Genomic DNA, 24378 nt, shown 5'->3' on the forward strand with positions numbered 1-24378 from the left:
ACGGCGACGGCGACCGCGAAAACAAACACACCGCCACTCGGAAGGAATCAGATTCAAAAGGCTTGAGACGCGTTGGAATTCTCCAATAAAAATGACTCCCGCAGTTTGTGAATATACCGCAGCTGGGACACCATGCGTTGATCGTCGCTGGTTGTCGACTTGCGCCCTCGGTCTTCAGCGTTGCGACGGCCCGGGGGCAATTGGGACGGAACAGATTTGAGCAAGAAGGCAGACCACGATGAGAACGGCGCTGTACGCTATTGTGGGTGAATTCTGTGGTTGATTAATGAGATCCTTTACCGTGTCCGAGCTATGCGGGTAAAAGCAACCGTTGGTGGCTGGGTATACCTGACAATGCTCGTGATTTCCATACTTGCAGCGAGTTGGAATCGTCCAAGATATCGAGACGCCCACCCTCTGTTGCTTTACCTTACTGGGAACGTTGGTAAGGTTACTGATGGCGGACGGCCTAAACCATCAGATCATGGCTGCGACAGCCGGAACGTTCGAGATCATCGTCCTCTGGGGACCTACGCACCTGCTCTGATCTGGCCTTATTGGCACATTTTGCCGTGGTACATCTTCCATCGATCAAAGTTGGTGAAGAGAGCTGACAAGGGATAGATCTACGGCACAGCGGGCTTCACTAAGTACCATCGCTTGCGGCACCCATGTACCATCCTCACGAGTCTTGTCTGCCTACCAACTGGCGAACGCACGGGACGCTATGGCAGCTTTTTCGCACTGGAGCTTGACTTCTTTGGTACGGATGGCGTTCATCCCCAGGGCATCGTTTATCTTCTACCGGGTACATCTACCCATGGCAAGATCATTGCCTGCTGACCAGGTACTCACGTCTTTGCTACGCCCAGTATAGGCTTGTCATTCGATCATATTTGCTATATACCCACTCAACCACCTCCATAATCCACAGTCTCAGTAACGAGAACCTACAAACAATGATCCGGATTCCCATCCGGATTCCCCCACCACCTCGGAAACGGCCGTTCAATCCCACTAGCCCCCAGCACCGCAAACGACAGAACGAAGATAACAACCTGCGAGCCCCCGTCCAGCGCCGCCCCAATCAGGTAGTTGTACTCGTTATACACCCGCGGCAGCCTCCTGCGCAGCCAGAACTGGCTGAACACCCCGACGGCGATACTGCTCCAGATCCACGACGTGCTGCCGTAGTACGTGTTTCCGGCGTACGCGAGGACGATGGCTGTGTTCAGTGGCCAGTTGCGGATTCGGGGGAAGGTTTTGATCATTGTCCAGTGCAGGACCGGGAATGCGAGCCCGATGACCAGGCCCAGCGGGACGACCAGGTACCGCCCCGACCGGCCGTAGACTTCTTTTGCGAGCGACCAGGTGATGGCCTGGCTGTTGAGGCTTTGCACCGTTGAGCCGCTCCACACGTTGTTTCCGATCGGGTCTTGCAGGATCTCGCGCTGGTTGGACACGATCGTGATCATGACAATGTAGTTGAGAGCTGCGCCGAGGAGGGTCCCGTATACTTGCGTGCCGAACATGACGCGGTGCGGGACTTTCGTGTACTGCCCGACTTTCAGCCAGTTTGCGAGGTTGACGGACAGCAGGATGACCTGGTGCGACCAGCTGGCGAAGTATAATCCGGCGAGAGGCCGGCCGGGGTGCAGAGCGCCCGCCACCATCTTGGAGAGCTGGTTCGTCGACACGCCTGTGCCGTAGAGGCCGTACAGAACGCAGGAGAAGGGCGCGATGAAGGCGCCGAGGATCAAGGCGACGATGTACCCCCATGCTGGCAGCGTTGTCTGTCCCTTAATCGTGACGATCAGGCCCGCGAAGAACGCCAGCACAAACGACGCGTAGTACCACCACATCGGGACCTCCTTGTACTTGAGCATGCCCTGATAATGCGGGTCCGGCTGCGTCCGACTGCGCGCTTGCTTCCAGGCCGTCGCCATGTCCTTCCAGTAGAAGATGAAGACGTGCGTGATCAGCGCGCCGAGCGCGAGGTTCTGCGTCAAGTATCCCCAGACTGTACTGGACGTTAGACTCGGGAGTCCGACTTGCTGAAGCTTATCGTAGTCGATTGTCCCCTTGGCACTGGTAATCGAGTCCGGCGAGAAGGACGTCCCGTTGCTGTGGAAAAGCGCCGACGACATGAAGGGAAAGGTCTGCGCGTCCCAGGCGTTGCCGTAGTAGAGCGCCGCCATGACGACGTAGAAGATGCCGTATCCGATCCAGGTGTTGACCTGCTGCTTGAATGGGAGGCAGAGGTACGTGCTCTGGATGTACTGCCAGTCGAGCGAGAAGTTGAATAGCCCTAGGCCCTCGTTTGAGGACGCGCCTCCGAAGATGGTGGTGAAGATCTTCCGCGTGTGGGTTGGTGCACCCAGTGATGCGAGACAGAAGATCGAGACGCCGCCGAGCCAGGTCGCCATGTACGCTGGGAAGAGCTCCCATACGGCGGCGATGCCCAATGCCCAGCCGAACTTGATGAGGCGGCGCTTGTTGTCGCGCGGGTTGAAGTGCAAGTTTTGGTATAGGACTACCTGCGGCAGGGTCGACCAGTAGACCATTTCAGCTGGGTAGACGATCAGAGGGCGGAGGATGCCTGCGAGGACGAAGCCACAGAGCGCGATGGAGAAAGTACTCAAGACGGCAGTGGACGCGGAGATGTGGAAGTCGTAGAACAGCCTTTCAACCGCGTGCACCTCGACACCAGAAAGACCGTTGTTGCCGGATGACGCGATGAGCGCCGCGACGACATGCTCTTTGATTCCAAAATGCTGGCCAAAGTTCATGAATCGCATGACCTTCTGCAGCCAGGTCCATTTGGCTCGCTCCGGTCGGGGCGTAAAGGTCGCCCAGGCCTTGCCGAAGATGAAGACGAGCACTGCTAGGGTTAGACCACGGTCGGTCTTTAGGGAGAGACATACACTGCAGGAAGACAGCCGAGACCTGGACTTGGACCGGCTTGAAGACGTAGAGGATCGTGATGACGCTCGACAGAGCAGTGAAGATGGTCCCCAGCACGACGGAGCGAAAGGTCAGCGAGGGATCGCCGTCGTCGCGGTCCGAAACGATGAAGCGTGAGACGTCGGCGCCTGCAGGGGTCAGCGTCGGCGAATTCTACCCTATCAAGCTGGATGCAGACTGACCGGTGTGGATCACTGGATGGCCCTTGACATACTCGACCTCGTCCTCGAACTGGATCTGGCCTTCGGGGGTTTCAGTCCGGACATTGTCCTTGTCGACTGCCTCGACGACCGCACTGGCCTTGTACGGAGGGGCCTCCATGGTGTGAAATTATTGAAGTCAACCGTCTCTCCAGATCCGGGGCGCAGTGTCTTATACCTTAGGGTCGGTCAAGCGTTGGGGTTACATCGGAAATGGTGCGATTTGCGCTTAAGTGAGGGGATGGTCGATATCACCAGAAACAACAAAAAGGCACCATCTTGGATACGCCATGATCCACCTTGGCGATGCTTAGCCGTCTTTGATTAGAGCTGCTGCTGGTGGCGGGGTGCTAACGCCATCAGCGACAGGGATGGCGAGACCCGGTCGGCATCATATGAGAGGAGGGGAACTGCCCTCCTGCACTTTCCGTCCATCCACTCGAGATAACGCCAGCATGTCCGTTGTTGTCCCTCCCGTTCCTATCGGTCCTGTCGGCCAGCCCGACATCCAGTATCTGCCTGATCCTATCAAGTACGCTGCTCGCACGGAGCGGCGACAGAAGGAGAAGCTCCAAACCACGCTGCCGGAGGGCTTTCCGCGGGAACTCCAGTCCGATCTGGCCTGGGATGGAAAGACGGTCGGCGAGGTATATGATTGGAATTATCATCTTACTCAAGACGACTTGGAGGAGGTCGACCAGGCTCTCCAGCACTTCAAGGGCATGTCAACCTCCCTCTCAACAGACGTTGAGACTGACAAGACAGGTCTCAATCTGCCCTTGGGTCTCGTCAACCAAGAGGCATTCCCCCTGCCTAAGCTGCACGATAAGCTTCGTGCCATCTCCAAAGAAATCCATCAAGGCCGCGGCTTCAAGGTAATCCGCGGCGTCCCCGTCGACCAGTACACACGCGAAGAGAACTTCATCATCTACGCCGGTCTCACATCGCACATTGCGCCGGTTCGCGGTCGACAGGACAACAACTGGCAGGGACAACCAGCGGACGTCGTTCTCGCCCACATCACCGATCTCAGCCGCAAGGTCGACACCAAGACCATCAAGGCCCCGGCGTATACAACTGAGAAGCAAGTATTCCACACCGACGCAGGCGATATAATCACCTTGTTTGCCCTTGAAGAGGCGGCTGAGGGAGGACAGAGCTACCTCTCCAGCAGCTGGCATGTATACAATGAGCTTGCACGCACTCGGCCGGACCTCATCCATACCCTTGCTGAGCCGTGGATCGCGGAGCAGGGCGCAGAGGTCATCAGTCGTCCGCTGTTATACCACCAGCCTCCGACTTCCGATGCGCCAGAGCGACTGATCATCCAGTATGCCCGTCGTGGGTTTACCGGGTACTGGGGTAAGCCTCGCGCTGCGACTCTGCCCCCGATTACGGAAGCTCAAGCGGAGGCACTGGATGCGCTGCATTATCTGGCTGAAAAGTCGGCGGTCGCTCTTGACTTCCACAAGGGCGATATTCAGGTCGTGAATAATCTGTCGATTTTCCATGCGCGGGCGGGCTTCACGGATTCGGACGAGAAGAGGCGGCATCTGGTAAGGCTGTGGCTTCGCGATCCGGAGTTGGCGTGGGAGACGCCCGAGGGACTGAAGTCGCGGTGGGAATATGTGTATGCTGCTGTTGATGCGGAGAAGGCCGTCTTTCCTCTTGAGCCGTTTGTGAGGAGCCAGTAGACCTGTCTTGTTATCCTGTCAGTAATAGTGGCCGTAGTAAGTGGCTATTTGAACCGGGCGATCCTGGTCGTACAAGCTTCGTATAGTCTTCCAGAACAGGAAGGTGCGATGCTTGGTTGCTCTTTCCTAATTAGGTAGTCGAACCGAGCGACGGCCAGTCCTTGATCTTCACAACATCATCCAGGCAGTGTGGTATGAAGCTTCGGATCGGCGACAACATGTAGATGATTTTGAAAGGAGGACAGGCGAGGAGCTATCGAGCTCAGATAGAGATTTTGTGCAATTGCCGCCGACCAAAGAATGAAGATATATATCCATGTAGCCCGCCTTCCATACTCGGGTTCTTTAGGCAACACCGTCTCTGCCTAGGTAGCCTGGAGAGCAACCCCCTTTTCATTTAAGGTGTCACCCCCGCCCTTTGCCGTCGAGTCTCCCACATATTTTGTGTTGCAGCAAAAAGAAATCTCCGTACAGCAATACAAGATGTCTGAACGGCTGGACTTCAAAGCGTTCCACGACTGCATGGGCGACCACCCATCTCAGACCGCCATATTCCACAGCAACGGCTCCAAGTGGTGGATGCAAGTCGCTGCAGGTTGGTCTCTGCCAGATTCAGTGCGGAATCTGGGTTATTTAAAGCGGCGCTCGCTTTTCCGACAGTTTATCGAAGCCATTGACTTCACCCAGCTACAGCTCTTGGACGATACCGTTACAAAGATTGCTTTGACCTTGGATGAGCAGACCCAGGGCTCGCTTACCCTGCATCCTGGGACTCAAGCCTCAGACAACTATTTCATGACGGTCGCCACCAGAATGCGCTGCACGGTCACGGAAGATCCAGATAGAGTGATTTATCCACCGATTGATGAACAACCACACCGAGGGCTGCGACAATTCAAGGCGAGCCACTTGCAGGTGGTTGACGTGATCGATGCAACAGTGTCTATAGTCCTAGTCGAGGACCGAAAGTTCGCTTACAAGTCGGTCGACCGGCCCATCTATTTGCGTGGAGATACCGAGCACCTCTTGGATGAACTTGACGCCCTCGTTCAATTCAGCGGCGAGCCAAACGTCGCACAACTGATCGGCCTGGTCGTATCGGAAAGCCCGTACAAGACATGCCCCTCGGCGGACATGGCATCTCTAGTGATCACAGGGCTCCTTCTTGAGTACTACCCCGGGGGATCCCTCGAGGATACTATCCAACAGAGCGAGGGGGTAGATGACACGTTGCTGGTGCAGTGGGCTTTGCAGATTGGGGAAGCATTAGCAATAATGCACCTGCGTGGCCGGGCTCATGTTGACATGAAACCGGCGAACGTTGTCCTGGACGCCCACCAAAACGCCATCCTGATTGATATCGGGGGAACTGGGGGCTTTAGCTGGGAATGGCTCTCACCGGAGATGTCACAGGCGATGCGGGCAGGTAACGAGTTTATCCCGACCACCGCGCCATTTAAGGAACGGGTTGCTACGGATTGTTGGGCGTATGGAAGGATCCTCTTGTCTTTCGCGGGGAAAAGCGATACTTGCACTGATGGCGGAGCTGGAGCGTCAAGATTGCATTCCGTTGCTCGTCGTCTGACGGAGGCAACTCCTGAGGCTCGCATGTCCTTGAGCGATGCTCTCACAGAGCTGAGGGGGAATAAAATATAGGTATTGTGTTGCTTGATCTCCAGTCATTGTGAATGAGACCGGCCTGTCTCAACTAAGAAGATATTTCGGTCGACCATTTGGTTAATGTTTCTTGACAAAAAGCACTTCCTATTCGTGTGCACCCTCTGTCTCCAGTAGCTTACAGCCACGATAGTGACTTATACCAGAAACGCAAGTGTAATGGCTCTCTGAACAACGGACCTGTTAACTCCCATAGTCCACTGTATCTTATGCTGGAGCGGGGTGCAGCTCTTCTTACGGTAATTGATGGAAGATCCCTGGCCGAAGCCCTACAAGGCCAAGCTAGATATCAAGCACTCAGGATTTTTAATACATTCTACATGAGATATACAACACTACTACAGAAGAAACAAAATGCAAAACACTTTTTTTGTATTTTTCTAACACTCAACGCCAGACGCCTTACAAAGGAAATCCATCAGTATTGGTTCCATGCACCCAACCGCCATGATTTCTGTCCGACACCTCCATCACAACTCGCAGCCTCACCAAGTACCTCCAAGACGGCACACTTAGTACCGCGAATACCGATCCCGCTCGCGCATGCTCATGCGCGAAAACCGACTGTCCAGCTCGTCATCACTACTGTCCGGCTCCTGCGCCGGCCCACGAACACTCATCCGCCGGCCACCGCTGCTCGAGGACCGCGAGGACCGCGAGTGCGAGCTCCCGACTTCAGAAGCACGGTCCGACGGACTAACGCGAGACGTCCACCCGCTGACACGCGAGTGCGCCGAATCGCTCATGTACTCCGACCGCGGGCGGCGCGAGCTGGAGCTGGTGCTGGAGCTGACCCGCGAGCGCGAATCGCCTCCGTAGTCGGAGTATTCGTCGCGGTACGAGGACCGCGTGTACTCCATCTCGCGGTCTTCGTAGATCGGCTCGGGCCCTTCGCGCTGGGCGCGCTTCTCGCGCACCCACTTTGGTTCGATGACTACCGCCGTTCGTGTCTGGCCTTCGTGCCGCGTTGTGTGCCTTTCTCCGTGGCGGGGGTCCGAGGGGCGGATGGTGCTCCCGCTCATGTCTGAGGCGTAGGAGGCGTGGCTTCGTGAGGAGGCGCGGCTTGATGATGATACGTGCGAGCCCGAGCTGGAGTAGTGCGAGCTTGGGGCTGGGTGGTAGGATTGGGGGCGGCTGTGGCTGGAGCCCGACCGGCTGCCGGTGCGTGAGCCTGAGTGGCTTCCACCTCCGTGGCCGGAGACGGAAGAGCCGACGTTGGAGGAGCGGTTGGAGATGCTCGACTCCGGGTAGATGGTGGAGGCGTCGTCGTCGTCGTCGTAGTGGGAGCTGCGGCGAGAGGTCGACGAGCGACGGGAAGCGTGAGAGCCCGGCATTTTGAATGATTTGAAGGAAATTGTTGGTAAGGGTTGTTGGGTGGGTTGAAAATTGAAGCCTGTTGGACTGGAGTGTAGATGGATACACTTGGACAGGGTTGTGTTGGAAGCTGGTGGGGAGGAGATTGAGCAGGAAAGACAGGGCTTCTTATATCTCTTCATGGCCTTTGAGGTTGCGTCAATGTCTATGACCTGGCAAGTTGTAAGAAGAGTGTATGAAAAGGCCTTTCTCAGCGCGCTGCGCTCTTTACTTGGAGAACAGAGACTGTTGACGTGCGATCTTGGTTCGGTCAGACGGTCTTTAGCAGGAAGATAAAGGTAGAGTCAGTATGAAAGTATACAGTCAAAGACGACAATGCCCCTTGATGCGAATCAGCTGAGCCCTGTCGACCACTCAGAACCCGGCATCGATATATGAACAAGTGAACAAAGCATAGGCCGAACCCTGGAACAGGCTGGAAGAGATGCAAGATTAATGAACTGAAAGCCTGCACGAGAAGACAGGACTTTGTTGATCTTTGATATCCACAAAAGGCACGGTTTGGGTTCTGGAGTTGAGGAAGACCAAGAGAACAGAGACAAAAGACAAAACTATCAAGAGTTCCTGTGTGGGAACTCCAACAGATCCAGGATAGGGCCATGATCATTCGTTCCTTGACCCGTTCATACAGCGTGCAATGAGCATTGTTCAAGAGCACAAGGCAACAAAGAGACAACACCCTCTGGCTCTTCAAAGGAGAATATAGAGCCTGGGAATTCTGCGTCTGTCAGAGCCTACCCACTGCCAGGGCCTACCCACTGCCAGGCTGATTCAAGAGTGCCCGCGAACAAGCGCTCTCAGCTACCCACGTACCATAAGCGAGTCAGCCCAGGAGCAACGCAAGCACACGAGAACGAAACACAAGACCAATACCATACCGCACCACCAAAATGTCTTCTCACGACACACAAGCCCAAGAATCCAACTGGACGCTCGTAATGGCTGAATCCCGCCTCAACACCTCGCGCAAGCGCGCCCCCGCCCTCCTCGACCTCTTCCACGAGGATATGGAGGCCATGCACTGCCCCATGTACGATGCCGCCGTCGGGTGGGGTCCGGGCGAGATGGGTTGGTCTATGATGGTGCGGCTGCTGGAGCCCGTCAGCGCGAGTCCGCTCTGGCTTGAGGAGGCGCGGGAGCGGTTCTCTGATCTTGTGCTTGATTTGGATGAGGATCAGGCTACTGTCCTCAATGGAAGGGACGAGGCTATGTGGCAGAGAGATAAGTGGGAGTACCTCTCCGCCATTGCGGTTTGGAGGGGGATCCCGTTTCTCCTGTGGAAGGATGGCGAGAGGCAGGGGGCTGATGGGTTTATTTGGAGTGTGCTTCTTGAGCATATTGCTGATGATGTTAAGGATCTCAGGGCGTTTGACACTGAGGCTCGAATGGCTCTCTCTGCGGCTGACGTCCTGCGCAGGCTGAATCCCACCGGAAACGCCGTGGTCGATATGCCTCTTCTCAAGGTGGAGGATAAGATTGCGCTGGCGGCAGTAGTCATGGACCCCAGGGTTACGGCAACAAGTGCAGAAGAGCTGGCGGGCAGATTCAGCCAGTGTTTGCTGGAGGAAATGGGCTGCGAGAACTTTAGTTTCAAGATCGAGTACCGGATCGAAAACAGGCACTGGGTGGTGTCTCTGGACCTGCTGGAACCAGGCGGAGCTTCAGACAGAAAGGCCAAGTGGCTGAGTGGCATCCGATCCGGGTTTCTCTACCATTTTGGGAGGATCGATTCCGAGGTCCAGGGAGGGAATGGACGAAGTGCCAGGGCTAACCTCACACGTTCGTCTTGTAAGCTAAGGCAAGCGACCTGGGTTTTAGGCTATAGAGGCGTGGCCTTGTACCTGATCAAAGGAGGGGTTAAGCAGCATGAGCAGTGCGACAAGATGATCAGCTTCCTCAGGAAAGACAAGATACTCAACCCTGAGGCCTTTGGTTATCACATTGAATGGCAATAATATTGTTTGCTACACACCCGTACATTGATGTAGTTGTAGTGTTAAGGAATAAACACGATGTTGAATGGTCGATAATCCAACAAAGTCCTACAGCAGCACAAACATAAGAGTTGCAAGCCCTGCCACAGTGGCTCCAGCCATATTAACCGCAGACATTGCCGCACCACCTTCATCAGTATCCTCTGGATCGGTGGCGTTGGTGACGTTCCCAGTCGACACGACCTTGAGACAGGTCAGGGATGCGGAGGTATTGCTGACGAGGCTGTTGCTGCCGTTGCTCGACGTGAAGACGGTGAGGATGGGGGTTATCTTGTACATCTCGGCGAGGTTTCCTTCTTCCGTGTAGTTGCCCTAGAGAGAGAATATTAGCACTAGTCCATATAATAGAAGGGGAAAGGGGACGCACATTGGAAGTATCATCGTACAGCTGGGCGAGGTTGTCTGACTTGGGCTGGACAGGCCAGCAGTCAGATGAGCCATTAGCTGACTGCGAGATGGTCGACAGATTGCCCAGCGAGATAACGTCGAACCTGCCCAGGCCGTCACCAGCGCCCGTCAGGTCACTGCACTCGTCCGGGGGGTTGTCCTCGAGGTCAGACTTGAGGGCTGAGCATCCGTTAGACCCGGTCTGCACGTTGCGCGCTTGACGAGTCAGGCTATCGATGCATCCCTGCGTGATGACGTCGGGGCAAGTCCCGTAGGATGCCCGGATGTCGACGGCCACGCTGTCATTGATCTTGGGCTGTTGGAAGCCAGGACCGGTCGGGGGGTCGTTGAAGACCACGGCGCAGCCGGACAGGTCGCCCACGTCGAGATTGGAGGGAGTCCCAAGATAGTACACGGACTTGAACGAGCGGTCGTCGTCCGACCCGTTACCTCCGCCAGACTCCGGATCCTCGATGTGCACGCCCTTGACTAGCGAGATGCCGACCAGCGAGTCTGGAACGCCACTGATGCGTGCCAGGCCAATCCCGGCGTAGGACTCGTCCGTCACGGTGCAGGAGTCCCAGCCCTGGTTGGGGCAGTCGAGGTCTGTGCATCCGACAATATCCGTCGACAGGTCCTGGGCCAGGGCCGAGAGGATGGGGGCGAGGAGGAGGACTTTGGAGTGGATCATGTTGGGCTGGAAGGATTGTGAATGTGCTTGAAGAGGAACAGTGTGATGAGATGGAGATAGCGAGAAAGAGGAGTCTCAAGATGGCAGTGCTTTATCGTCCGGACAGCGATGAAACCGGCGTTAAATGAGGGTTTGGGGCGGATGATATCAGAGGCGTCCTCAAGCAAACGCCCGTAAGCCCTGCAGATGAAGATCTGCTGCTCAGCCCCCGGCTAGACGACGATTCAGCCCTGCCCTGAGGTCCGCTCCAACCGGAAGTAGGGGTGGCTGTAGAGGAATGGCCCCGACCTGACCCACAAGGCGCTGCAGCCAAGAAGCCTGGAGGAACCCCATGAATCATGCAAGCAGGGCTTTGGCCCCCGCTGGCTAAGGAAAGAAAGCTCTCTGTCCCTGCTTTTCGTATCACTTTCCTGCTTTGAAGGGGCCGGCCCCCACGCCAAGCAGCTGAAGAGTCTGGAGTGAGGCTATTCCCACTGCCATCCTCACTGAAGAAGGATTTGGCCCCCGGACGATGTAACGCCCACTGCAGTAGCTGAAGCCTATACCCAGAAGCTGCCCTGTCGATGATGTCAATCCGGTCCGGACCGAGTGTATACAGAACATCGATGTGCCTGAGCTGGTCTATATAAACCGACCAGAACACCGACCATCAGGCCTCATCATCCTCAAGCATCTCATCCTCTCAGCTTCTCAAGCATCAAGCCTCGAGCTCCAAAGCCTCCCTTCAGTGCCTTCACAGCATCTCTGTGCCCAAACTTCAACCAAGCAAAAATGTCTGGAGTCGTCGACGCCATCGGAGTCATCTCCGGTCTCCTGACCATTGTGTCCTTCAGCATGGACAACTTCGCCAACGACCAGGACCCCGGCTCGACCATCAAGGTCGCCGTTGCCCTCGACGGCCCCACGGGCACTGAGGATGCTGGTGGTGATCTGCCCGATGTGTAAGCCTTCCTTCTCCTTCCATCATCTCCACAATCATCTAACCTCAGCAGCCGCATCTGGAACGACTTTGGCGAGTTCAAGGCCATCACCGCCGACCCAGGCAGCGTGGGCAGCGGCACCGTCGGCACCGTCACCGTCGACCACGAGCAGCAGGGCGTCTACTCGCTCTTCTCCGCCAACAACGACGCCATCTGCATCGCCTGGGTCACCACCACCTGGGCCGACTCCGCCGGCGGCAACAAGTACGCCGTCTCGGGCGACTACGGCGAGGCCTGCGGCGGCACCTGGTACGAGTCCAACATGTGGACCAACGGCGACAACTCCTACCAGCCCAAGTGCTTCTGGATCGACGGCGACGGCGACCAGCCCAACACCGGCTTCCAGGTCCGCTGGCCCCGCTACTCCTCGGACATGTTCGACGAGGGAAACACCGACCCTGCTGCTATCTGTAATGACATCGACTTTGGCCTCCGCACTGAGTCCGACCCCAGCAGCATCAACTACTGGACTGATGCTAAGAAGCGCGCCCTGAACGACCGCCGCATGCGTGCCCGCCGTGATCTCCGTGCTCGCTGGACTGAGTCTGAGCTGGTGATTTCCGACTCCCAGCACCACTCGGCCACCAAGCTCTGCGGCTCTGAGACGTCCATGGGCCCTGACTTCGTCCACGTCGAGGAGAACCTGTTCTGCGACATGGGTGCTAAGAAGGCGTACTCCCTCTGCGGCAGCTCCAACACCACCGAGGAGACCTGCTTCGATCTCGAGTCCAAGAACCTGGTCACTGGCGGCGTCGTCAAGCGGGCCAACCCTTACACTGGCATCCGCGACTGGCGCTCCAAGACCACCGCCACCAACTAGGTGGCTGATGTGGATTCAACATACCGGATATCTTTAACAGGTGTCCTCGATGACCTCTCTGATCTCATGTAAATAGTCTTTCTTCTTTGGTATATACTGCTTTGGGGTTAGGGACAGTTCCCTGTCTAATTTGTCTGCGCCAGCCCTACCAGATCGGTGTTGGTGGTGACTGGCGCTGCGAACTGTCCCATCTTGTTGCTTTGTCTTCGCAATCAATTCATTACCGCATACTTCTCTTTCTCTAGTAGACTTTTGCTCCCCTGCTTCAGCCTCAGTAGGTTTGACCTTCAGCTAAGTCTTCCGTGCCGCGCCGGTTGGCGCCACGGGACGCCAACTAGTCCTTCAAGGTTAATTCAACATAACTACCATAGGCCAGCTGCTTTCGTACTCATTTTTTGGTGGAGCTTGTGCTGCCCACTGCTGCGCCTTGCATGTCCACCTGTAACTCCGCATCTCTGGGGCCGAAGTTGGGGTCCGTTTCGTGGACATTAGCGACCGTAGCCCCAGCCCCAGCCCTAGTCCCAGCCCTAGCCCCAGCCCTGCAGATCAGCCAGCCTAGTACTAGAGGCACAGTAAGGGTTCCATGCTGTTGAGACATGTCTGCCACTTGGGCCTTGTCTTCTAGTGGCCCTTGATCCAAACGTTGCGAGCTCTCGTGGCATTGGTAATAGGGATAACTCGAGAATCGAGCGGTTGGACTAAAACCCTGAAACGGTCCATCGTCTTCTTACGAGCTGTACGGCGAGCTGCATTCGCTCCACGTCTGTTGAGTTTGGACTGTACTTCGATGTCGGTCTTTGTGGCTGCTCTAGGTGACCTTTCCACGGTGCTTCAGAGCATACGACAGAGTATTCATGAGAAAACTAAGTCCGATGTATGCAGCGACCATAACAACTGTGTACCAATTACCCGTTTATGCAGGAACCAATGTTGGTGAGCTTTCAAACCGGCAGTGCATGTGAATATTGCAACAGGCACAATCTGACCTCAAGGGCCGACCGCAACTTCATTATCCTCCAATCACGGAGTACCAGCGCCAAGTGTGTCACCAAGAAATCAAAAATGGCAATTCCTGCCAGAAATCGCTTATGCGAAACAAGCCTGGCCAAGTCCGTAGCGAGGTCCGATCGCCTGGCTCCTTCCAGGGTTCCGGCGGACGGACCACGGATACGACCATTCGAGAATGAACAGAACCCTATTATCCTCAGATCAACATGCCGATCGCTCGGCTACGAGATGTTCCAATCACTTACCGGATCTGGTTGAGATCCCGAAACCAGCGCAGCGCATTGTTTTGTGTTCGTGGGTGAAACAATTCGATCGGCTTGCAGGTGCCGTACAAGACCGAAGATGGCCCGGCACGTTTCTGCAAGGATATCCAAATGGTGAATGCTTGATAGGTCGATGGCGTTCGGCATGCAGGCCTCGGTTTATGGTCAATTGCCGGAAACCTCATATCTGGATTTGAAACGCCTCGGTGCCTCCGATCGAATCAAAAATTGGTCATTTCAAAGTGGCAGATCGACCGAGCATGCCATGCAGGGCAAAGACATAAAGAGGTGATCTCTGCTTCGCTGTGAGGCTGTATCTTGCCAGCCGCTAGAAGAAATTCAAGCAACCATGAAGACATCACTTCTCTCAGCGGGCCTCGCCCTCATCGCCTCTGCGGCAGCGTATCCACAGTTCATGGACTTGAAGAACTTGGACTTGAAGAACTTGGGCTTCGAAAGCAACAGCAATAGCAACAGCAACACGAACCCGAACACCCAGAGTAGCTGGCAGCCCAAGGAGTGGATCGCACCGGGATCGGACGATTGTAAGTGATTACTATACCAACTTGCTTACAGGACATCTGGATTGTTAACAAGAGCACCAGCACGCGGACCCTGTCCTGGCCTGAACACCCTAGCAAACCACGGCTACCTCCCCCGCAACGGCAAGGGCATTACGCTGAAGATCCTGGAGGACGGCATGCTGGAGGGCTTCAACATCGAGCACGCCGACGCAGTCCTCCTATTCTTCCAGGCTATCCGGACCAGCCCGATCCCGTTCAACGACCGCTTCGACCTGGCGGACCTCGGTCGGCATGGGATCCTGGAGCACGATATCAGTTTGAGGTATGCATGCACTGTCCTCACGTATAGGACGTACGCTAATATAGTCGCGGGCCAGTCGCTCCGATGCCTACTTCGCCGACCCCAAGCCCTTCAACGAGACCGTCTGGGCCGAGACGATGTCGTACTTCACTACCCCCATGATCTCCGTCGAGCAGCTTGCAAAGGCTCGCATGGGCCGGCTGGCAACGTCCAAGAAGACGAATCCTGACTTTGAGCTGTCGTGGTTGGCGGACGGGTTCAGCTGGGGAGAATGTGCGTCGTTCTTTGAGATCATGGCGGATGGGACGACGGGGACGGTCAGGAAGGAGTATATTGACTATTGGTTTCGTATGCCTATCCCTGTACCTATCCTTGTCTCTTGTGGATTGTGCTGACTTGGTTGACTGCGTCAGGCAACGAGCGAATGCCGACGGAGCTGGGCTGGCAGCGACGCAATGTGACGATGAAGAGCGCCGAGCGGATGAAGTACAGCGGGCTCCTGATGAAGGCTGCCGGCGTCACGAAGCGAGATGTGGCCTCGGATGCGTATGGGTATCCGCTCCACTGAGTGCCATGTGATGGTACCGACATAGCGAGGGAGCTGGATTCTTTTCTTCGCTGGACTCTGTATCTAGACCTGCCCAATGCATACATGTGAAGACTCGAGGCCGCCTGACGTCGAGCGTAGCACATGTACTCGAGCCCGGGTCGGTGAACAACCTGGAGGCCAGCAAGGTTACGCCAGAGGGTGGCACGACTATCCCGCGATGACGGCACCAGACATAAATACTGCGGTGGTCCCAGGCCTCTGTTTCTGATTGTTTGGCTTGGGCTGACGTGCCTTGGGTCACGGTCGTACGTATTGGGCTGAAGCCGGGGAATATCGAGGGCGTCTGGTAGATATCGTATTAAAGTCTGTAGGCAGATCCTTGACTGGGTTCGTTCGTTCGTCCACTTTCCTTTCGCGAGTAGCAGTACTGCAGTATGGTCTTTCTGTCTCCAGTCTCTGTTCTGGTCCTCTTCTGCGTGGTCTTCACCTGGCGATACTTTGCAAATAGGAAATACAGCCGTCTGCCCCCAGGCCCCCGACCATGGCCCATCATCGGCAATATCCACCAAGTGCCGCTTCGAGACCCGTGGAGGAAGGTCTCTGAATGGCATCAGCAGTACGGGCCGATCATCTGCTTCTGGATCGGACCTGTCCCCGTGGTCGTGCTTGCCAGTATGGAAGCCTGCCATGAGATTTTCGATAAGCGCGGCCGCATCTACAGCTCCAGGCCGCAGGTCAACTTCGTGAACCAGCTAAACGGCGGCCTCCAGCCGTTCCTCTTCCCTTATAATCGCGCACTCAAGCTGCACCGCCAGATCTACCGCGTCATGCTGGACCCAACGGCGACGCCGAAGTATCGACCGAGAGAAGAGGCGGAGACGTGTCGGCTGCTGTATGAGCTCTCATCCAAGCCGGACGACCAGGCGCTTGTGCTCCAGCGCTTCAACCCAAATCTATCGTCGCTCATGGCCTACGGCGAGCGAGTCCAGGACTGGGGCTGGTTCGCGCGTCTCCGTGAAGGAATGGAGGCCGGAATCAGGGGCCTGTACAGCGGCGGCGTGCTGGTGGACGCGATCCCGGCCCTGAACCGGCTGCCTGGGTGGGCGTCGCCGTGGAAGAAGATCGCGGACGAGGCCTTCCGGCGCAAGGTGGCGGCGCTGGGCCTGGTGGCGAGGCAGGGGCTGGCGTGTGAGACGGCCAACTGGACGCGCGCGGTGCGCGAGCTCAAGCAGGCGGACGAGATGTCGTGGGAGCAATTCGTGTACTCGACGGGCGAGCTGTTCGAGGTCTCGTACATGACCTCGTACGTCTCGCTCGGCATGTTTCTGATGATCTGTGCGACGCAGCCGCATGCAACCCGCAAGGCCTCGGAGGAGCTCGAGCGCGTCATTGGGCCTGATCGGCTCCCGTGCTTCGAGGATCTGGCGAGACTGCCCTACCTGGCGGCGTTTATCAAGGAGGTGCAGCGCTGGCGCCCTGTTGCACCGCTGGGGGCGCCCCGTTCCGTGACCGAGGACGACGAGTACGATGGCTACCTGATTCCGGCAAACACGACCGTCGTGGCAAACATCTGGGCCATTCACATGAATCCGGCGGTCTTTGAGGAGCCTGAAACGTTCCGACCGGAACGATGGCTCAAAAGGCCCGATGCGTCGCTGGCGACATTTGGATTCGGGCGGAGGATATGCCCCGGCAGGCACATCTTCGCGGACGTGTTTGCAATCACCGTGGCCAGGCTGCTGTGGGCCTTCACCATGGAGCCGACCGTAGATCCTGGTACTGTCGATGCGTCCAGGTCTGCCCATCCAGGCGTCATCTTCAGGCCCGTCGATGTGGGCATGAAGTTCCGAGTCCGCAGTGCCAGGCACCAGGAGGCCATTGAGCGAGCGTGGGTGGCTCTGCAGGATTGATTTGAAATTTGTCCAATAAGCCGATGCATGGCCCATTCTACAATCTATTCACTAGCTAGATACATTCCCAATTATGAATCTTGGCCGCGCTCTTCCCGGATAACTCCCTGTGCATATTAGAATGCATGCTCTCGGCCAGGCTCAGATCACTCACAAACCCCTGCGTCACGCGGATCTCGCCTTTGGGGACCGGTTCTGCCTCGCGCAATATAGACTGTAGCGGTATATCGCTCGACGTGGTTGTTTGCGTCACTGAGCGCTTCTGGCGGTAGCGACTGTAGCCGGGGGATCGCGAGGCGTACGAGGAGCTGCTTCGGGAGAGAAAGGTCTTGAACGGAGGAAGGCAACCGACGATTACGGCTTATCCATTAGCACCAGACAAAGACATGCTGATGAAGTACCTACAGACGGACGACTCGGCAACGCCCCAAACTGCCAGTCCAGCCTGGTCTGTATAGCTCCGCCCGGTGATGTTGATTGCCCGGACAATAGCGAACGCAATGATAATGGCGCCCAGTGAAAAGACTGCCCCAAGGCCGACTTTCTGATGGAAGCTGATGGTCGTTGACCACACTATGCTGAGCGCAAAGCCCATGACTGGTATTGTTAGGGTATGTCTACCGCAAGGGAGGGAACGTACTCATGAGATCGGTCAAGATGTCCACGACAGTGCTGTAGATGATCGAGATCACGGCCCCTTGCTTGTCCACGTCCTTGGTGCATTTGGCTACTTGGTCAGGTCACTCTAATCAATGGTCAAGCAGGGACGTACCGAATTGAAAATAGGTCGAGGGCGGATGGCAGGTGAAGGCAGAGGCGAACCAGCAGCCAGCATAAGACCCAACGGCGAAGACGACAATCGCCCACCACCACCGGCGATAGTGAGGCAGATGGTCTGTCATGGCCCAGAACAGAGCGAGGAAAGCAGCCTTGACGCTCCACAGAACCGACCAGAAAATCCCAATGATGGCGAACATGTAGCGCGTGTACGTGAGGGCATGGCCGACGATGTCGATCCCCGTAGGGCTCAGGATGATATAGTACAGATGCGGCGCTTGTAAGGTCTGGAGCACCGCATTGGTGATTAGGAATGATAATGCCAGAAGAATGAAGTAGTCGTCTGGCAGAAGACGGCCCATGACCGAGAGCCGGATCGCCAGGCGGAGGACGGTGAAGACGACCCCCAGGCCGGCACCAACCCAAGTGATGACGACCAGACTGTCTTCGGACAGATGCGTTGCCACACCCGAGGGACTCGGAATGTCAGAAGTCGTCGAGTTCATCCTCTGGACAGAACAGGCTACGGCCCGATGAAGTGGAAGAAGCGGACACCGAGTCTGACGGCCAGAATGCCATTTAACAGCATGCCATCAGATCTCAACCGTAAGAAATGCGCATCGAAATGCCTCAACAGGTTGGCATCCATGCACAGACATCCTTCCGGAGCAGATGGAGGCCGCCAGGGCCAATGGGGGAGATCTCGCCGAATTTACGGATCTGCAACCATGCCCTTTGTACAACCTCATCGCGGCCAGTGCGCCAGGGAGGTTGCCACGTTTAATGGCCAATGTCTCGGCAGCACTGGATAAGAAGGTCAAGCAGCTCCTTTGAAATGCGACCGACGCCAAGTGCCCTTGCTGGCCACTATCCCCAATAGTTCATGCAAGAAGAACGCAGACCGGACTTAAAATCTGCTGCTCCCACGAGACCGGCATCCGAAGACGACTATCCTCCAGAATGAAATTCCTGCTCGCCTTGATCGCGATATGGGTTCGCCCACTGGCCGTGTCTGCGCAGTCCAGCTGCAGATGTGTACGTGTCCCAACCGTCCCCGTCTGCAAGTCACCAGCTGATCAGGAGCAGACGCCAGCGAGCACCTGCTGGAGCGAGCTTGATTGGGCTGCCCTGAATGCAACGGTGTCAGGCAAGCTCATTCGCAACACCCCGCCCGCGGCCTCATGCTACCCTGGTCCGGAGTATAACAAGGATGACTGCGCCCGTGTGGGCTTGCAATGGTCCAACACCACCTTCCAGTCCGAGCAGCCCGTCGGATATTGTTACCCCATTGATAACAATTGCCCTATTACAAATGTGACGGGGCGGGCAAAATGTGTCTTGGGCCCGTCGCCTGTGTACTCCATCAATGCCACCGAGCCTGAGGAACTGGTTGCTGGCATAGCGTTTGCGCGAGAGAACGATGTGCGTCTGGTCATTCGAAATACTGGCCATGACCTGCTTGGGAAGTAAGTGTCCATAACCTACTCCGTAGCCTTGACCGAAGCCTAACAATCTTTAGGTCTGCCGGATATGGATCACTGCAGATATGGGTGAGGTATCTGCGCAAAGGTATTGAGTATCAAGGTAGTTTCAAGCCATCCAGATCCTGTCCGCTGAGCGACTGGACGGGATCTGCGTTCACTGTCGCTGGTGGCTATGTTTGGGACGAGCTCTACCAAGAAGCATTTGCTCGCAACCTCATAGTCGTCGGTGGCGGAGACCCGGTGAGGCCCTCTCCATGGTTTCCTTCCAGCATCTACTAACTATCGACAGACAGTCAGCGTCATTGGCGGCTACATCCAAGGAGGCGGCCACTCTCCCGCGACGCACGATTTCGGCTTAGCCAGTGATCAGGTCCTGGAGGCAACGGTCATCCTCGCCGATGGATCTATCGTTGTCGCCAGTCCGTGCACCAACCCTGACCTCTTCACTGCCCTTCGGGGCGGAGGTGGAGGCACCTACGGTGTGGTCATCTCTATTACCATCAAGGCCTTTCCTTCGAAGCCGGTTGTAGCGCACTCGTTGGTCATAGTACCCGAGTCGACCGCTGACCTGGAGCCCATGCTTGATGCTATCGCTGACATGTATGCCTCGTATCCTGCTCTCTCCGATGCTGGCTTTTCAGGCTACGGCTCATGGTCCCTCAATGACCCGATGACCACGTACGGGAATTCAACCGCCGGCTATCAACATGCCTTTGCTGCGCTCGACAAGTCGCTTCCAGATGCCAAGGCAGACTTGCAGCCCCTTTTCGATAGATTAATGGCGTACGACTCCCTCAACATCTCCTTGCGATGGTTCCAGTTCCCTACATATGCAGCGTACTACCGCGCCATGTCCGGGGTTCACCAAGAGACCGGAGTCGCGGAGTCTGCCCTTGCGTCTCGGATGTTTGACAAGGGCGCTTTGACTTCGAACCATGGGCAACTCAGGGGAATGATCGAGACCGTGGCGGGAAGTCCGATAGAGGCCACCACGAACCAGGTCCTTCTAGTCGGGGGAGGCAAGGTCCTCAATGACCCAGGATACAGCGGTGCCAACCCGGCCTGGCGAAAGACGTACCTTGTCCACATTGTCGCCCGGGGTTGGCTCGAGGAGCTCGGCCCAGAGTTCGCTGCAGCAGTCAAGACGGATATCACCTACAACAAATACAACGCCATGCGAACATGGACGCCGTCGATGGGTGGATATCTGAATGAGGTACGGTTCAAGCCTTCCTCTATCAAGGATGGAACTGACTTGCAGTGTCATAGGCGGACCGGAATAACCCTTGGTGGAGAGAGGATCTGTATGGCGCAGACAATTATGAACGACTGCTCCGAATCAAGAACAAGTACGATCCAGATGGGATCTTCTACTGCCCACAGTGTGTGGGAAGCTCGAATTGGTACCAGCAAATGTTGCCGGAGGAGGAATACGGGCCTCTTTGTGCGAGATAGTAATGCATCAATCTAGTTTCTCATGTCAGTCGAGCTAGAAACTCAATCATAACCGAGACTCCGTAGGTAGGGTATATCCTTCCGATGCCCCGAAAGGGGGAGTTGGAGACTCGGAATTCGTTCCCGGCTCGAGTCAACGCTGTGCTAGTCCTGGTGAAGAGCATAACATGATGCAGCGAGACATGCTTGTAAACGGATTCGAATCTGTTTGTTCATATAAGTGGTTCATTGATGCACAAATTTATTCGGATATCTCCTGCAGAGGTGTCATGGATAGTGCGACTCAGTGTCCCAACAACTCCTTGCAGCTAGGTCAACGAAGGGATAGCCTTGCTGGGCTCCTCAGCAGGCACACGTTCTGGGGACCTTTGCTAAGGTTGCCAGCAGAATCGCAAGACTGATGGACCAAAAATTATAGATTGCTGCCTGGAAGCGAGTGAACTGCTGATCACAGATTCGACGCTATCTACACCGACTGGGCTATAATGGCATTGGATGATGGCCGATTAAGTATCCTATGCCCGGCGGGTGGGTTCGTGGACAAAGCAAGAAGTCGTGAGACCGAAATCATAGTAATCTCGGATGAGGGTATCTGCAATGGGTTTTGAGGGTAAGATGCCCGGTCGCTTCGGCGGGATTGGGAAGGGATAGTCTGAGACTGGAAGTCTAGCAGCATTGACGGGAGAGCCATAGCGGTAACCGTACTGATCCTCCTTGGGCAGTTCGTCGAGCGCCAGGCTCGGTTGGATCGGGGAGTCTCTCTGCGGTCCTGGGGTACCAGCGCTATGCTCTTCATCTCACAGGGAGGCAGATGGATTGTACTCGCAGACTGTCCCCTGTCGTTGGCACCGCACGCAGGGACTGTGGCCTGAACATCTTGTTTTCTATCTGAATGATGTCAGCCATGCTGCAGCATTTCACAGATGGAATTATCCGAGGATGATGGAGAAGAAGTGCGGGGAAGCAGCGGAGAGAAGACCGATCTCACTGGCAAAACGCTCTTCAGGGAAGGAGCCAGGGGAAAGCAATTACCCTGGACGAGGTTATCCAGCGAGGCTTCTTTTTGTTCACAATTTGGCTTCCAAGTTACGAACTATACACATCCAAATGCGACAACTGCCCCTCGTCCACATCCTCCCTTGAGCCAACGAGATACAACCAACTCCTACAGCTGGAGCCTGTGTGGATAAGGATATGGCCGCCAGAAGCATCGATGCATGCGGATGTGGAGGGAAACGCGGGGACCCCGCAGATTGAGGACCCTTTGTCCGGGGGAATGAACCCTCAGCTTTCATCCGGCGATTGCTATGGGTCATTCCATAGCCGTGGAGTTTTCTCAAAAGCTATAAAAGGCCTGCGTCTACGCAAGGTAACAACCAGATCATCTGCAGCATCCTACTCGATATACCCACCATGAAAGTAACAGCTGCAGCCCTGACGGGTCTTATAGTCGGTGCTCAAACGCTTGCTACTCCACAGAGTCAACTTAGAGTCCAGACAACAAGCGGTCGAGTTACCGGTTTCATCAATTCCGCAGCCCCAGATGTCGCTCAGTGGCTAGGTGTGCCTTTTGCAGAGCCCCCTGTCGACACTCTTCGCTTTCTTCCTCCCGTGCGAAAGCATTATGCTGGAGATTTGATTACCACGGCCTACCAACCAGCATGCATGCAGCAAACCAGCTCAGTGCCGACATTGTACACCGAGTACCTCCACGAGTTTCTGATCAACGGGGGCCAGAGCGAGGATTGTCTGTACCTCAATGTCTATGCTCCGCTCAATCCGACCGAGAAGAACCTGCCAGTCTTCATCTATGTGCACGGAGGCGGGTATACCAGTGGCGGCACCAACTCTCTGTACAAGATCCCCGACAAATGGGTTCAGAGTACCCAGAGCCACATCGTTGTAACAATCGCGTCAGTATACCTCCAATCAAACGTTGAGCATGACTGATGAACTAGATACCGCGTCAATATCTTCGGTCAGCCGAATGCCAAAGGGCAATACCTCAACGTGGGTTTGCTAGACCAGCGACTCGCGTTCGTACTCCTTGACCAATTCCAAGCCTTGAGGATCTAACCAGTGTCGTTAACAGGGTGGAATGGTGCCGCGATAACATCGCCAGGTTCAAGTTCGTATACAACATCCTGGCCATAGTTGATTGAGTTAATCTTGATACTAGCGGCGACCCAAGTCGGATGGTCCTCTGGGGCCAGTCTGCAGGAGCCGGTTCCGTCGGACTCTACTCCTATGCATACCCTTTCGACCCGATAGTGAGCGGACTGATCGCAGATTCTGGAGGCGCCAACATCATATCTACGCCTTTTGATTACGCCCACAGCAACTTCACCTACCTCGCTGGGCTTGCTGGATGCGGTGGCCTCAATGCTGCCGATGAACTGAGATGCATGCAGAAAGTGAATGCTTCGACGCTCGCTCAACTTGTGTCGAACACCTCCAGCATCTCGTTCTCTCCGGTCGCGGACAATGTCACTCGTTTTGCCAATGTGACGGAGCGAGCCCGGGCAGGTCTTCTGGCTAACCTGGTAAGTCTACTAGGAAGAAAGCATGACTAGCCGACTGACTGGTCCCTTAGCCCATGATCACCGGAAACAATGCCAATGAAGGGGCTTCCTTTGGCACTTTCAATGCCAGTGGCGAGAGTCGCGAGAACTACGAGATTGGGTTGTCGGCCATCACCTGCCCTGTGGCCAGCGAAGTCAGGTAGGCGAACGCCAACAATAAAGGCCAGCAAGTTTGCTTATCGGAGATCAATAGAAACCGCATCGAGAATGGATTCACGACGTACCGGTATCTCTACTCGGGCAACTTCAGCAACATCTCGCCGCTGCCGTGGGTTGGTGCTGCTCACAGTGGTGAGTGTCGGTCCCGATATATATTCTGACCATTCCTGACTCTCACAGCCGAACTGCCACTCATCTTCAACACGCACTGGGAATACCGGGGCAACTCGACGCAGTACGAGTATGAAGTTGGTTATGCGATGCAGGGTGAGCCACTGTCTCGTAATCCGGTGTTGATGCTGACCGAACAGACCTCTGGCTCGCGTTTGCGCGAAACTCGTCAGTCGACCCAACCAACCGATACGGGTTCACCTGGCCAAAGGATCAATTGAATAGCAAAACAATGGCAGTGTTTGCGGCGAATGGGACAATCAATCAGCTTGGGGCTGGTGCGGAGCTGGTCGATTGGGAGTGTGCCTAGCGATTAGGGTACCTACGCAGACAATTGAGATCATAATCCATGATACAGCTCTGTTCAATGCAGAATAGTTGCATATCTGCAAGATATGTAAAAACCCAGAAGT

At 55.7% G+C, this 24378-nt stretch overlaps 12 protein-coding genes across 12 annotated transcripts; 9 read left to right on the plus strand and 3 right to left on the minus strand.

Moving 5' to 3' along the window:
• Window positions 1–950: 950 nt before the first annotated feature.
• Window positions 951–3285, minus strand: DSM5745_06879 (OPT family oligopeptide transporter; the record flags this gene model as incomplete). The annotated part of the gene is made up of 3 exons (XM_026748895.1): window positions 951–2881; window positions 2925–3092; window positions 3147–3285. 3 exons carry the CDS (start codon window positions 3283–3285, stop codon window positions 951–953), a joined length of 2238 nt encoding a protein of 745 aa, XP_026603199.1.
• A 334-nt stretch (window positions 3286–3619) lies between these two features.
• DSM5745_06880 (TauD/TfdA family dioxygenase) lies at window positions 3620–4858 on the plus strand (the record flags this gene model as incomplete). The annotated part of the gene is made up of 1 exon (XM_026748896.1): window positions 3620–4858. The coding sequence occupies one exon, from the start codon at window positions 3620–3622 to the stop codon at window positions 4856–4858; it is 1239 nt and encodes a 412-aa protein (XP_026603200.1).
• Window positions 4859–5341: 483 nt separating this feature from the next.
• On the plus strand, window positions 5342–6514 carry DSM5745_06881 (uncharacterized protein; the record flags this gene model as incomplete). Its single annotated transcript, XM_026748897.1, has 1 exon — window positions 5342–6514. The coding sequence occupies one exon, from the start codon at window positions 5342–5344 to the stop codon at window positions 6512–6514; it is 1173 nt and encodes a 390-aa protein (XP_026603201.1).
• A 533-nt stretch (window positions 6515–7047) lies between these two features.
• On the minus strand, window positions 7048–7869 carry DSM5745_06882 (uncharacterized protein; the record flags this gene model as incomplete). Its single annotated transcript, XM_026748898.1, has 1 exon — window positions 7048–7869. One exon carries the CDS (start codon window positions 7867–7869, stop codon window positions 7048–7050), a length of 822 nt encoding a protein of 273 aa, XP_026603202.1.
• Window positions 7870–8799: 930 nt separating this feature from the next.
• DSM5745_06883 (uncharacterized protein) lies at window positions 8800–9864 on the plus strand (the record flags this gene model as incomplete). The annotated part of the gene is made up of 1 exon (XM_026748899.1): window positions 8800–9864. One exon carries the CDS (start codon window positions 8800–8802, stop codon window positions 9862–9864), a length of 1065 nt encoding a protein of 354 aa, XP_026603203.1.
• Window positions 9865–9951: 87 nt separating this feature from the next.
• DSM5745_06884 (uncharacterized protein) lies at window positions 9952–10981 on the minus strand (the record flags this gene model as incomplete). The annotated part of the gene is made up of 2 exons (XM_026748900.1): window positions 9952–10215; window positions 10271–10981. The coding sequence occupies 2 exons, from the start codon at window positions 10979–10981 to the stop codon at window positions 9952–9954; spliced, it is 975 nt and encodes a 324-aa protein (XP_026603204.1).
• Window positions 10982–11752: 771 nt separating this feature from the next.
• On the plus strand, window positions 11753–12781 carry DSM5745_06885 (uncharacterized protein; the record flags this gene model as incomplete). Its single annotated transcript, XM_026748901.1, has 2 exons — window positions 11753–11922; window positions 11974–12781. 2 exons carry the CDS (start codon window positions 11753–11755, stop codon window positions 12779–12781), a joined length of 978 nt encoding a protein of 325 aa, XP_026603205.1.
• Window positions 12782–14401: 1620 nt separating this feature from the next.
• Window positions 14402–15445, plus strand: DSM5745_06886 (peroxidase family protein; the record flags this gene model as incomplete). Its single annotated transcript, XM_026748902.1, has 4 exons — window positions 14402–14597; window positions 14658–14898; window positions 14954–15225; window positions 15291–15445. The coding sequence occupies 4 exons, from the start codon at window positions 14402–14404 to the stop codon at window positions 15443–15445; spliced, it is 864 nt and encodes a 287-aa protein (XP_026603206.1).
• Window positions 15446–15861: 416 nt separating this feature from the next.
• DSM5745_06887 (cytochrome P450) lies at window positions 15862–17337 on the plus strand (the record flags this gene model as incomplete). Its single annotated transcript, XM_026748903.1, has 1 exon — window positions 15862–17337. The coding sequence occupies one exon, from the start codon at window positions 15862–15864 to the stop codon at window positions 17335–17337; it is 1476 nt and encodes a 491-aa protein (XP_026603207.1).
• A 1349-nt stretch (window positions 17338–18686) lies between these two features.
• On the plus strand, window positions 18687–18948 carry DSM5745_06888 (uncharacterized protein; the record flags this gene model as incomplete). Its single annotated transcript, XM_026748904.1, has 2 exons — window positions 18687–18720; window positions 18770–18948. The coding sequence occupies 2 exons, from the start codon at window positions 18687–18689 to the stop codon at window positions 18946–18948; spliced, it is 213 nt and encodes a 70-aa protein (XP_026603208.1).
• Window positions 18949–19074: 126 nt separating this feature from the next.
• DSM5745_06889 (isoamyl alcohol oxidase) lies at window positions 19075–21053 on the plus strand (the record flags this gene model as incomplete). The annotated part of the gene is made up of 4 exons (XM_026748905.1): window positions 19075–19580; window positions 19634–19838; window positions 19888–20814; window positions 20868–21053. 4 exons carry the CDS (start codon window positions 19075–19077, stop codon window positions 21051–21053), a joined length of 1824 nt encoding a protein of 607 aa, XP_026603209.1.
• Window positions 21054–22466: 1413 nt separating this feature from the next.
• Window positions 22467–24275, plus strand: DSM5745_06890 (Carboxylic ester hydrolase; the record flags this gene model as incomplete). Its single annotated transcript, XM_026748906.1, has 8 exons — window positions 22467–22966; window positions 23012–23089; window positions 23146–23181; window positions 23233–23596; window positions 23647–23774; window positions 23829–23926; window positions 23975–24061; window positions 24106–24275. The coding sequence occupies 8 exons, from the start codon at window positions 22467–22469 to the stop codon at window positions 24273–24275; spliced, it is 1461 nt and encodes a 486-aa protein (XP_026603210.1).
• Between the last annotated feature and the right edge of the window lie 103 nt (window positions 24276–24378).

Source organism: Aspergillus mulundensis (assembly GCF_003369625.1).
Source record: "Aspergillus mulundensis strain DSM 5745 chromosome Unknown scaffold_6, whole genome shotgun sequence".
NCBI lineage: Eukaryota > Fungi > Ascomycota > Eurotiomycetes > Eurotiales > Aspergillaceae > Aspergillus > Aspergillus mulundensis.